General features: G+C 54.1%; 1 protein-coding gene across 2 annotated transcripts in view; it reads right to left on the reverse strand.

Moving 5' to 3' along the window:
* Positions 1-8077: 8077 nt before the first annotated feature.
* The window catches only part of OPHN1 (oligophrenin 1), a 68968-nt gene continuing 64276 nt past the window's right edge, over positions 8078-12769 (reverse strand). For both annotated transcript variants that reach the window (XM_074599638.1, XM_074599636.1), the window contains exons 22-24: positions 12030-12080; positions 11179-11229; positions 8078-10796 (exon numbers count right to left, since the gene is read on the reverse strand). In XM_074599638.1, coding sequence (XP_074455739.1) covers positions 11187-11229; positions 12030-12080 — 94 coding nt within the window. In that variant the 3' untranslated portion in view covers positions 8078-10796; positions 11179-11186. The remainder of the gene's footprint in view (positions 10797-11178; positions 11230-12029; positions 12081-12769) is intronic.

Here is a 12769-nt window from a genome sequence, read left to right on the forward strand (position 1 = left end):
TCTTTTGTTGTTGTTTTCAGTATCTTTATGAGCAGTTGTAAATCCATCCCGCTGGAACGTCTTTATAAAATTGACCTGTGCTCTCCGAGTAATAAAAAAGACTGCTTATCAGCCCACTTTTTAATTCAAGGTACAGATGTGAATACTGCACAGGGTCAAGATTTTATTCACTGTGAGATAAACTGAAGAGCTCGGGGGAAAAAAAAAAAATAATACCTCATCAGGCCACAAATAGCTGGCAATGTCTAGTGTGTAATTGCACAGCGGCAGTACATGTACCAATACCCCGCAAGCTGAAAGCGCAATGTACTGAGCAGTACAAAAAGCCTTGCCCATGTGGAGCAGTGTCATTCTTAGTCATCTACAGAGAATCTGGTCCCATCCCTCTGTTTGAATCACTGTGAAAAATGAATGTGTTATTTTCAAAATTCACCCTTAATCGACACTGAAAAATCCACCGCTGTTCATGGACTGCGGTGCCGTCTCAGATACCTGTGTCCGCGTGTTAGCCCCAGTGTCCCTCATCAAACTTGGCCACCAACGTCCCCCGGGACATCCAGGAGCCGCCAGTCCAACACGTGCTGGGGTGACGGACCCAGTCCTTCACGTGGCTACGCATCTCCCGGTCTTACGCTGGCCTCTGTCCTCTTAATGGGCTCCAGCCTCCTGTGGCTCGCACAGTATTTGCCTGCTTGGGAACAGTAAGGAAATTAGTCTGAGTGTCTGCAGAGGTTTGGGTCTGGCCAAAAGGGCAACTTCACGTCAGCTGAACTAGTTTTGCTCTGTTACGCTCCAGCCATTTTCTGCTGCGCATCGTGCACCCATCCACCGTGATGTTCTTCACCGTGACCTACAAATGACATGGACGTTGCTGATAGCCCTGATGGTGTCTAGCAGCACATGAGCCGTGCGGGCTGGAAGAGCTGGTGACTGCCACCTTGCCAGCACGGTGCTGGCACTCGTGCTGAGAGAAGCCCTTGGAGAAGCCTCTGCTCTCCAGCTAACGGCACCAGGCTCTCCAAAGAAAGTCCAGTCACCATGAGGAAGAAGAAGGTACTTGTGGTCTGCAAGTCCAGGATGGGTTCAGCCAGCATCTTCCTTCCTACCAGATAAAGCTGCCGGTGTCACTTTGGTCTGTGTTTTGGGAAGTCCTTGTGACTGCTCACAGACACACACACACACACACAAGGGCTCCAGGGCTTGTTTGCCTCCTAACCAGGTCTTGGAGCTGCCTGTGCCACACTGATCACTGCCCCATCAGCTCTGATGGCCGTTCCTCATTCCCCAGACAGAGGAAGAAGACTGGGCAAGGAGACATGGTGGTTGCAGGTGCGGAAGGGCTCCAGGGTGGGCCAGAGAAGACCCTGGGGAACCAGGCCTGATGCTTATGTTGGTGGGGGGAGTTTTGGAGTGATATGTTTCTACACAGAGAGAAACAGAAGGAGAAGAGGCACAGCTATGGCATCTCATGCAGGTTGTCAGGCAAAGAAAAACCCCACTTTTCCCCTGTTTGCAGCTCGGTCGGGAGGCTGCGAGCTCTGCCCCGCAGCATCACCTCTAGCCGAGGCCAGGATGCCCGGTGCCAGCCGAGCAGGGGCCAGGGACCACGAGCTGTCCTCGGGGCACTGGCTGGCGCTCAGGTGTCTCCATCTCTGCTGTGACCGCAGGAGAATGAAGACCAAGCCCCCAAACCTGCAGTGCTCCCCTGACCTGGGCCAGAGGCACCCCAGCCCTCCCTCCCTGCGGAGATGGGGGGGGGCTCCACGCAGCCCAACCTCCAGGGAAGGGAGAAACACTCGGGCCAAGAGCTCTGTCCTTGGCAATGCTCTTGCTCAGGAGCAGAAACCCACTCAATATCCACAATAACCATTCAATTTAGAAAAAGAAATGCTTTTCAGCAGGGACGAGGGTTTGCTGGGAGGTCTAAGAGGGCTGCAGAGCTCCACTTCACGCTGCCGGGTGCATTTTTTAAATAGGTCTCTGCAGACTCCTGGCCCTAACCCTCCCAGCCCAGTTAGCAAATAGCCCCTCTCCCAGGCAGGCTGCTGGGGGGCGACCTTTCTGGACCTTTACGATAACTGCATCCAGCCTGACCTTTTCTGAAAGGCTCCGTCGGCCGCGTGGGGCTGCTGGGAGACACGGCAGCTCCCCGCGTGAAGCAGTGAGGAGCAGCCGCCTGTGCCTGGCAGGGGGCCCGTCTGCTCCAGGATGGGCTCGAACAGCAGAAACCAAGGGAGGAATCAGTCTTTCTCTATTTTAATTTTTTTTTTATTTATTTTTTTTTTCCTGAAAACATCTGATGTCAAGCAGCCCTAAAATGGCTCCGTGAGTTAAAGCAGTTTCCTTGCCTTTGAAAGTCCTTAGAACAGACAGTGGGAAATCTTTAAAACAGAAAAAAAATTGCTCCATTTCCTGAAACAATAATGAGTTGCTTTAAACACACATTTCAATAGTGCTTTACCTCCCCAGGGGTCCCTGGAGCGCCGCGATCACTGACACAGCTGCACTGGCAGCTCTTTCCCTGCACGCCTTCCAGTTGTATCAGGGTTTGGGCTGCGCTGACCCTCTAGGGCTGCACCGGAATGAGCTGGTGGAGGGAGATGCTCTGCACACTGGATGATTTCAGGAGATGCGGATGGACTTCATTCAACAGCCCAAACCCATTCCAACCGCGGGGACCCCAAGCACAAATGCAGGCTGGGCAGAGAATGGATTGAGAGCAGCCCTGAGGAGCGGACTTGGGGGCTGATGGTGGATGAGAAGCTCGACATGAGCCGGCAACATGCACTCGCAGCCCAGAAAGCCAAGCGCAGCCTGGGCTGCGCCCCCAGCAGCATGGGCAGCAGGGCGAGGGGGGGGATTCTGCCCCTCTGCTCCGCTCTGGCGAGACCCCACCTGCAGTGCTGCGTCCAGCCCTGGGGCCCTCAACATCAGAAGGACATGGACCTGTTGGAGCAAGTCCAGAAGAGGCCACAAAGATGCTCAGAGGGCTGGCGCCCCTCTGCTGTGAGGACAGGCTGAGAGAGCTGGGGGGGTTCAGCCTGGAGAAGAGAAGGCTCTGGGGAGACCTTAGAGCCCCTGCCAGAACCTAAAGGGGGCCTGCAGGAGAGGTGGGGAGGGACTCTGGATCAGGGAGTGTAATGATAGGACAAGGGGTAACAGCTTTAAACTGAAAGAGGGGAGAGTTATACGAGATCTCAGGAAGGAATTCTTTGCTGTGAGGGTGGTGAGCCCCTGGCCCAGGTTGCCCAGAGAAGCTGTGGCTGCCCCATCCCTGGAGGGGTTCAAGGCCAGGTTGGACGGGGCTTGGAGCAGCCTGGTCTGGTGGGAGGTGTCCCTGCCCAGGGCAGGGGGTGGCACTGGATGATCTTTAAAATCCCTTCCAACCCTGAGCATTCTGTGATTCTATGAATCTACGCTTCTATGCTTCTATGACAAGGGTTGCCTGTTTCTCGCTGCTGCTGAAGTTTGTGCCTTGGCACACTTGGCACGTCCCACCCGGCTGGAGCACACAGAGCCGTGCAGGGCTGGCAGCGGCGCCAGGAGCTGCTCTGCCCTCCGTGTGTGCCGGGCTCTGCTGGCTCACGCCGCAGCCCTCGGCGGGGTCACGCCGACTTGTGTGCTCTTGACATAAGGAATGTCAGCCAGCTCTGGAGTTTTGCTCCTTACCCAAAATTGCTGCCGCCGGTGGGTAGATGCCAAGGAGAGGGTGAGCAGGGTCCTGGGTGACCCATGTCCCGTCCCCGCTGGAGCAGAGTGACCGCAGGGACACGGCGGGATGCCGGGGTGAGCCCATGGGACCAAGGCACTGGGGAGGGACCAGGGTGTGCAGGACGCAGAGCAAAGGATGCCGGACCGGTGAGGGGACAGAGGGTCTGGGGGACAACACACTGTGGGGGATGAAGGGGTACATTTCTCTAAGCCTCCATGGGAATGGCAATGTTTTATATGTGATTTCAGGAATCCTCACAACTTCTGCCTTTTCGGAGCTCTCTCACAGGCTCCGATAGAGGCTGTGAAAGTGCTTCTTCCATAGACTTCTGAAAATACAAGGAAAATAAAAAGCATCGCAGCTTTTACTGGTTCAAAGCATCTCCTGATTTTTTTAAGCCAATCGCAGGATTTTTTTTTTTGGTGGCCCGACTCTTGATTTATGGATGTATAGGCCAAGTAATGCTGCCGATGTCTGCCAAGAAAACGTCCAGTGTAGAAAGCTGGTCCTAAATCAGAGCATTCAGCTGGTTAATTGTGCAGAGAGTTGGGCCAGAGAGAATTATGGAGCTTAAAACTAAGGCTCTAATCTTGCAAGAAGTCCTGCGTGGGTGGATTCCTGTGCCTTTATGGGTCTCTGTGCGGGACATAAATTTAAAATGTCATTGCACCACTAAGTACATTTCAATTCTAAATTTATCATGTAGATGTGTCTACTGAAGTGTGCCTTTAACCTCTCCAAATTCTTCCTCTGGGAAGCCCTCACCGAAGCCCAGTCTCACGCTTTGAAACCTTGTTTTGATACCTTTTCCCTGCATAAAAACCTGCAAGGCTTTACTTACCCTGGAAAATATTTTCCTTGCTCTGATGAAATCAAAATGTTTTCCTTAAGGAAGCAAACCACGCACCTGTGGGTTGGGACGCCAGAATTGTTGGGCTAGTGCCTTGGTGCTGGTTCCAATCTGTAAGCATCTACTACGAGGGCTGATAGAAAAAGAAAACAGCTTCTTTCCCTAAAACACTGCTGTTTTCAAGGCATCCACCTCTGGAAAAATTACAACCCCAAAAGGAAACTTCAGAGAAACAAGGAGCCAGGAAAAAAAGGGAAAAAAATAATAAAAAAAAAACCCTCAAGCTGCTGCTGCAGCTTGTGCTACCTGGGCATCGAGCCCCTGTGTCCGCCCCAGGCGGGGGATGCGCCGGGGTACCCGAGGGGGGTGGGATGTGCCCCCGGCAGGTGCCCAGTGCAGGATGCCTTAGAGCAGGTGGCACAGGAACGCCTCCAGGCGGGTTTGGAATGTCTCCAGAGACAGAGACTCCACCACCTCTCTGGGCAGCCTGGGCCAGGGCTCTGCCACCCTCAGGGGAAAGAAGTTCCTCCTCGTGTTGAGATGGAACTTCCTATGGTCAGGTTTGTGCTTGTTACCCCTTGTCCTGTCCCTGGGCACCACTGAAAAGAGCCTGGCCCCATCCTCCTGACACCCACCCTTTCAGTACTTGTAAGTGTCCAACCCTGTGGTTCTCTGATTCTATGCCACGCATGGGGCTGTGCCCATGGCCAGCTCCCACAACCCACCCCCCCACCTCCCCCCGAGGCGCAGCCTTTGCTCCGCAACACTGCCCGTTTTGTGTTTTTTTTTTCCAGCTTTAACAAGGATCTTTTGTTAGTTCTGGGTTTGAAGCTACAAGACCTGGACAAGCAGCTCATCAGGTGATGGGAGGGCAGATGGGGGCTGTACCCACCCCTGAATGCATTATTCATCCCACACCGCTCCCAGCGCCTGGCCCCCGTCTCGCTCCTCATCTCCTGCTCCTGGCTGCAGCAGCACCCTGCAAATACAGCCCTGGGAAGCAGCTCCCATCTCACTCTTGCCTCATATGACCAAGTCACACGAGGAGAGGCTGAGGGAGCTGGGCATGTTTCGCTTGGAGAAGAGGAGGCTGAGGGGAGACCTCATTGCCCTCCACAACTGCCTGAAAGGAGGTTGTGGAGAGGTGGGTGTTGGCCTCTTCTCCAGGTGAATGATGACAGGACCAGAGGAAATGGGCTGAAGCTGCGGCAGGGGAGGTTTAGGTTAGATATTAGGAAGAATGACTTTACTGAAAGAGTGGTCAGGCACTGGAACAGCCTGCCCAGGGAGGGGGTTGAGTCACCATCCCTAGAGGTGTTTAAGAAACGCGTAGATGTGGCACTTCAGGGCATGCTCTAGTGGCAGAGATTGTAGGGGTTTGGTTGGACTCGATGATCTCAAAGGTCCTTTCCAACCATGAAGATTCTATGATTCCCCTCCCCAAATTATTGCTGACAAACCTGCACCCTGTTGTTCAGTCCCCCCGCAGGTAACTCAGCAATAACAGCCCCCAAGTACTCCCGGGATGGAAATCAGGAGAAGGTTTCTAATCATGAAAGGCATGAGATTTTGCAGTCTGTGTTAATCAAAACCTAGCCGTGGTTAAGATGGGATTAGGTCAATTTATGAAAGGACGCAGACACAGACGTTGGCATCTCCAGGCAACGTCCCAGCGCCAGCTGCAGCCGCCTGCCCGCTCCTGCCTTCCCTGGCCCCACGCCAGAAGGTGCACCCCATGGCCAAGCCGATGCTCGAGCCAAGCCGATGCTCGAGCACCTGCCTCCTGTTTACAGCTTCGATCCGAGCCCTTGCGAGGGGGTGATTTCACCCTCCGAGCCCTGCGAACGCTCGCGCTGTCGTGTGCGGCGCATTAGGCTGGAGGAGCTGAGGAGGGATTCTCTGCCAGGCTCCCTGGCCTGGCGTGCGCTGGAGTAATTTGATCGGGGCTGCGGGCTCTCGCCAGCTCGCTTTATTAGGATTAGTCTTTCCGGCTGAAGAGACGGGGGGAAAACAAAAAGGGAACGAAGGAAGCATTGCACGTTGCGTGCCATGAGCCTCATGCATGAACTGCGCGACTCGGGCGGCACTCGCCCACCGCCAGTGGCAGAGCACAGCCATGAAGAAATCAGCATTTCACTCGCGCTCCCTGCCAGGAGAGAGATTTTACTCTTTGGCAAGAGACGAAAGGCCAAGACTGCCACAATGCACGGGGCGCCGTAAATTCTACAGTCGGGAAAGTGCCTTGGGGACTCCTTTGTCATTCCTGCTCCCTGCGGAGGATGTTGCAGGGGTTAACGGGCACCAGCGATTCCCGAGGCTGGAAGAAGGATGCGGTGGTTTGGGGGTGCCGGGGTTGGAGCGGGGGGGGGCAGGTCTTGGGCCCCACATCGCGATGCTGAACGGGAAAGGGGAAGGCAGGACCCTGCGCGGTGGGGACGGTGCCCAACCGGGCGCTTGCTCAGATGCCTGGCGCCAGGACAAGGCACAGAGCTGCTTCTGCAAAGCCGGAGCTCCCGCTGCGAAGCCCGGCACCCTTCAACTGGGGCTGGGATGGTACAAAATGGTTGCGGCAAGGATTCGGAGAAGAATTACAGCAATTGGCAGCCTAAAAATGGGGCAGGTGAGAACATTCCCCGTCGTTCAGCTGAAGACCCTCAGAGACACCAGAGCTGAATAAATTCATCTCAAGCTGCCGGAGCGGTGCCTGAGCTGCAGCCTTTTCCATCCACGTGCTATCAGGTTGAAAAAAAAAAATAATAAAAAGCCCTCAACAGAGCAGCAAATAGTGTACTTTGGAAATCTTGTGGAAAGAGGCTGCATCTCCTCTTTGGGGAGGGAAGCAAAGTAAGCAGTGGGGGCAGCTCACCCACCCCACGTTTGCCCCAGGAACATCTTCCATCTTCCAGCACCTCGCGGGCCGCTGCGAGCTCCTGCGTGGTCACCTCGGTTGGGCACTTCTCCATAAATTCAGGCTCAAAAGCAAGTTGCAAGACTCCCATTTAAAAGAAAAAGCCTGGTTTTTATCTCCTGTGAGAGGTCTTTTTGTTAAATGAAAGCAAGAAGCCTGAAAGGGAAATGCTAGTGCACAATGTCACAACGCCGGAGTTGAGAGGGATGGGAAAAGAGATGGGAGGAGGGGAAAAAGATGCTGGATAGATGGAAAGAGGCCGGTGCTGTGTCTGCAGCAATCATAATTGATTCTATGATTCGACAATAAATAAGCAGAACGGTGTTTTTGCTGACAGAGGCAGCTGAACACGAATCGGGCAGCTGAAGTTAAAAATGAGAAAAGGTTTTAAAAAACACATACTATCAAACATGCCTCCCTGTAAGAGGCAGAACAACCCATCCCTCTGCAAACCCACTCCCCAGGGAGGGCTGGCTGCGTCCCCGGGGGGCTGGGACGGGTCCTGCGCTGCCCGTGGGACCCGAGCAGTGGGACCTGCACAGCAGAGGATGGCTACAGCACGGGCCACACCGCGGCATTGCTTAGAGAAGAAAAAAACCCCCACATTCGGACTCTTTTCTTTTTTTACTTCATGGAAACTTTATAAACACTTGAAGTAACCTATGCTTTTAACATGACAAGACGGCTCCGATGGCTGATGTCTGGGGGCCCCGCCGTGCTGCACGGGGTGAATCCCATGTTCCCAGCTGTGTCGTTCCAGTGACACTGGCAGCAGGGCTTGTGCTCCGCGGCCCTCCACCAGCACACCCAAACCTCCCACCGCCGCACCGCTGTTGGTCCCCAGCGTTCAGCTGCGCGCACGGAGGAGGGAAAACCAGCAGACACACACATAAGACAAATGACTTTAAAAGGACACAATGAAACCTGTTTCTAATAAGCTGCTTCCTTCCATTGTTCACAATGTCAGCCTTAAAACCAAACTCCCTTGGATTGCTTTCTTCCCACGGACCCCGGCTCTGTCCCGCAGGATCTGCGATGGGCAGCGAGCATGAGGCCGACTGTACCCGAGCCAGGGGGTGATGCAACAGCCACCGATTCCAACGGGACGGGCACTGTGGGGGCCAGCACTGTGCAGCATCCATGTGCAGCACGGGGGGGGTGTCACCACCAGAGCCATCCGTGTCCCCAGAAGCCCAGGTGCTTCCCAAACCGACAGCCTTGAGGAGGCCCCAACGCACAGCCCCAAGAGGGAAGGCATTTTGGGCAACGCTGGCCTTCCGTGGAGGAACCACTGGCCTGACACGTCTGGGACAGCCACCCCAAGAGGTGACAAAGCCACCAAAGGGCAGGTCAGTGCCTGCCCGCAGCAGGCGACCGGGGGCCTCCCACTGCCTGGCTGCTGGAGAGGCTGCCCCAGCGATCGCAGCCGTTCTGGGCTGGTCGGGGCACCTCTCGCCCTCCTTCAGCCTCGCTGGCTCCCAGCCGTACCCGCTCTCTTGGGGACCTGATCAGAAAAAACATGATGCGCTGTTTCGGTGCTGCTCACACCTCCTGGCTGCTCACCAGAAGGTGCAGCAGAAAGGGCTCACCGTAGCTTTCAAAAGCCCTGAGATGCCAGTGTGCGTAATACAATCTAGGTGTTGATATCACTGTTTTGTTTGTGTGGTGGTGTTTTTTTTTAAAGCCACTTTTATGTGCCACTGCTCAAAGCAGGAGTAGAGGAGCGAGCAGCTGGGGCACCGCCAAAGCCCAAGGGAGCGGAAGCACCATTGACATGACACGTGTGTGTACAGTGAACGCCAGAATTACATTCAGCGATAAAGCAGACGGGCGCTACGTGCACACACAAGGCAAGTGTCCGGAGACAGCACGGGAAGGACCGCGGCAGCATCCCACCGGCAAACCTGCGCCGGACAGGACGCAAAGCACGCTCGAGAGGAGGGAGCATCTGGGAAGCGGCTAATGGGGACGGTTGGCTACTGGTTTGGGAATGCTCCCAGCACCCAAGGAAAATCATTCAAAACAGGGAAGCTGCCTTTGGGCTGGAGAGAGGAAGCAGGGAAGCTGCTCGTTGCCTATTTACAGGTAAATGCTACAGCTCAGGAATGGAGCCCTGGTGTCAGCTGGTACCACAGATAAGCCTCTACTGTTAAGAGGGGCACTGGGGGCGGTCCTGGCTAGGAGAAACCTTCCAGGCTAAAGGGCATCATCTACACGGCCGCTGCTGAGGAAAAGAGATGGACATCTCTTGGACTGGAAATTCATGTAACAAGCAGACAAGAAACTGGGTGCCTCTTAGAAAAACAGTGGGCTTTGGCCCATATTCAGCGAGTTTCAGTTCCTCGCCACCTCTGTGCTGGCCCACCGGAATAACCCCAGGGCAAAGACTTCACAGTGGGCCTGTGGGAAGCGGATCTGGTGGGAGAGTGGCTCATGCAGGAGAAGGAAGAGGAGGAAGAGGAGAAGAAGGAGGAGGAGGAGGAGAGCCTGCTACCTCCTTCTCCCAGCTGCGCTCTCGGAAGCTGCTGACAAGACGGGGGCTGCCCGGAACGCCAACCCGCAGGCAGGGGATGCGGCCCCTCTCAGGCAAAGCCCCCTGGCACAGCCGCGTCTGACAGCACGGTTTCCCAGGACAGGGTCATGCTGACGCCAGGGAGAAGATGAAGAGACAGAGCTAAGTGCCATGGTCCCCCCAATTCCTGTCCTGCCTGCCTTAGCACAAGCAGCGTTTCCAGTAAACATACGCTGCTCTCCTACACACCAAAAAAACACACTATAGCTTAACTGAGCAAGGAAAACACAACATAAAGAAAGGAGCTTCTCATGGCAAGGGGGGGGCCAACCCAAACTCCAGTCATTCTACCCTTGCGTCCAAGCACGGGGAGTCAGCCCCTTGCGTTTTGTCTCCAATGTCTGTCCGAGGTCACCCTTGCCAAGGTGCATTTCCCAAAAAGTGAGCAGGTAAATGGCCACTCCCCGTCCTCCGTTGTCCCTTCCACAGCCCGTCAGTGCTCACCCAGCCCTGCAAACGCAGCCGGCCACCTGCAAGGGCACACGTGAGCATCCTCCACAGCCTGCGCAGAGAGGAGTGGTGGAAGGACTGGGACTAGTTCAACACAAACGTGTGGGTAGGGTCTTCTCTCCATCGTTATCTCCCTCTCTTCTAATTTCTTGAGCTACTTGTGACAGCATGCTCTGAAATTATCGTCCGGTAAGATAGCTGCTCTCCAGGGGCACTGGAACTGGGAAAGTCTTAGCTGTGACACGTCTGTTTCACGAGCACAGAAAATCTCCTGGGTCTAGCCGGGCTGAGGTGATCACAAAGTCTGGAAGAAGAAAAGAAGCACGGTGTAAGCTGCAGTGTAAATTGATCAGCCATGGCAAAACCACGACCAGAGCAAGCCCAGATCTCGGCAGCGCCGTTTGCACAGCTCTCGCATTTCCATTTACCCTGAGCACTGCGGCGAGGAGGCTCGGGAAGGGCAGAGCAAGCTGATTTACTCCAGCCTGCCACAACTACCACCCCCAAGGAAGAGCATGGCCCACCTCCAGCCATTATCTTTCCTTCTGCAAGGGGCTCCTACAGGAAGGACGTTTCTCCTCATCTTTCTTTTGAGAGTCCCATTGCCTCCACGGGACTCCCACCACCCCATAAATGCTGAGTTTATGTTACGTGTGTGCTTTTGGTTTATTGTCATAAACACGTACCTTTAGCCTCAGCTCTCATCACCTGGGATCCTGCCTTGTGGTGATGAAGAACTGTATATAAGAAAGGAGAAGAATACAGAAGAAAAATAATTAATGCAATAAGCAAACTCAAATGCAGACCCGTAAACCTAGATAGAGGGTAACAGTCAGGTCAGGGATCTATTTTTCAATATAACTCATTGTCAACACTAGCAAACAACATTTATCAGACTTAGGTGCAAACCTGCTCGCACTTTTGGCAGAGGCTGGCGAGCTTGAAAAGCGGTAAGCTGAAGCTTGTTCGAGCAGATATTATCACAAATGAAATCTGCTGGCACAGTGCTTGCAATTCAAAGCCTAGCCTGAAGGCTTCAGTGCCCAAGCTACCACTCCATCCCACCGTACTTCTCTGTGGCGGAACTACGCCTGTACATACACCGTGTGTAGGACCATCCGCCCGCTGATCTCGCATCTCTGAGTAGCTGCTGGGATCTAACCAGCCCTTCTCGTCTCTCCCATGATCCTATCTCTGCTCCTTGGAAAGGCTGAGAAGCACGTACAATGTGCCCTACGCTGACTTAGACTCACACACATGATAAAGGGAATCCGTAGGTATGTTTATTGCTCAGCAGATTTACATTTAACTTATCAAGTCTGTATCTGGATTCACATTTTACACTTTGTGCTCTTCGTTTAGTTCCAGCATTTCAGCTGAGACACATTTTCCGCCCATGAGTACGAGAGGCAAGAAAGGTCAGAGGCAGGAAAGGTCGGGGCTGGGGCTTCCCGAGGTGACTCACTGCTTCAGCGAGAGCACCCTACGCAGCAGGGCTGCTGTTATTTACATGCCAACTTCCCAGTGCCAGGCTTACTTGCTTGTTCTTCGGGAAGCTGTCTCAAAGAACTTTGTCCTAGAGGCCACTCTGCAAAGAGAACAAGAGATGTCACTCCAGTTATCCGATAAGGCAACTTGCTAATTAGATCTCGTCTGTGCCAGGGAAAAGAACAGCAGCGTTAGCAGACACTGAAGACGATCACCTAATGATGTCTTTTCTGCTGAGGCAGCTCCTCGTGCTGCCAGCTCCATTCCCCTCTGCCTTCACACCACCCTGGCCAGGCAGCCCTTATCGCTTTCAGCTAGACTGCTTATTTCCATGCTCTTGCTTATAATCCTACATACGGGTTTATAAACCCACATCCATCACTTTTTACGACCTCTCCTTCAGTTTTTATCTGCTTCATATTTAGCTTCCAACTGTCCTCATAGAAAGAAAAGTTCTAAGAAGTGATTCAGGAGAGCAAAGTCAAGGCCTGTTCCTGCCCTGCAGGTGCGGAGCTGAACCTCACGGCACCTTTGCCGGACTAAGGAGTGAAAATGCAGGACTTGGATCAGCTGCACAGGGCGGATTTATCTGGGGAGGTGTCGGCAGACAGCAGGGGCCAGCGTAGAGCGAACTCAGGAGCTCTCCCACGGCAGGCGCTTCCCCCAGGACAACTGCCGGAGATCGTCACTGGTGGGCTGCGTGGCTTCCGCAGTACAGAGGCACTTCAGTTCGTGACAACTGTTATTCCACCTCGTGTCACTACGGGCAGGGTGAGTCCCCGGGGGTGG

This window comes from Larus michahellis, chromosome 9, assembly GCF_964199755.1.
Source record: "Larus michahellis chromosome 9, bLarMic1.1, whole genome shotgun sequence".
NCBI lineage: Eukaryota > Metazoa > Chordata > Aves > Charadriiformes > Laridae > Larus > Larus michahellis.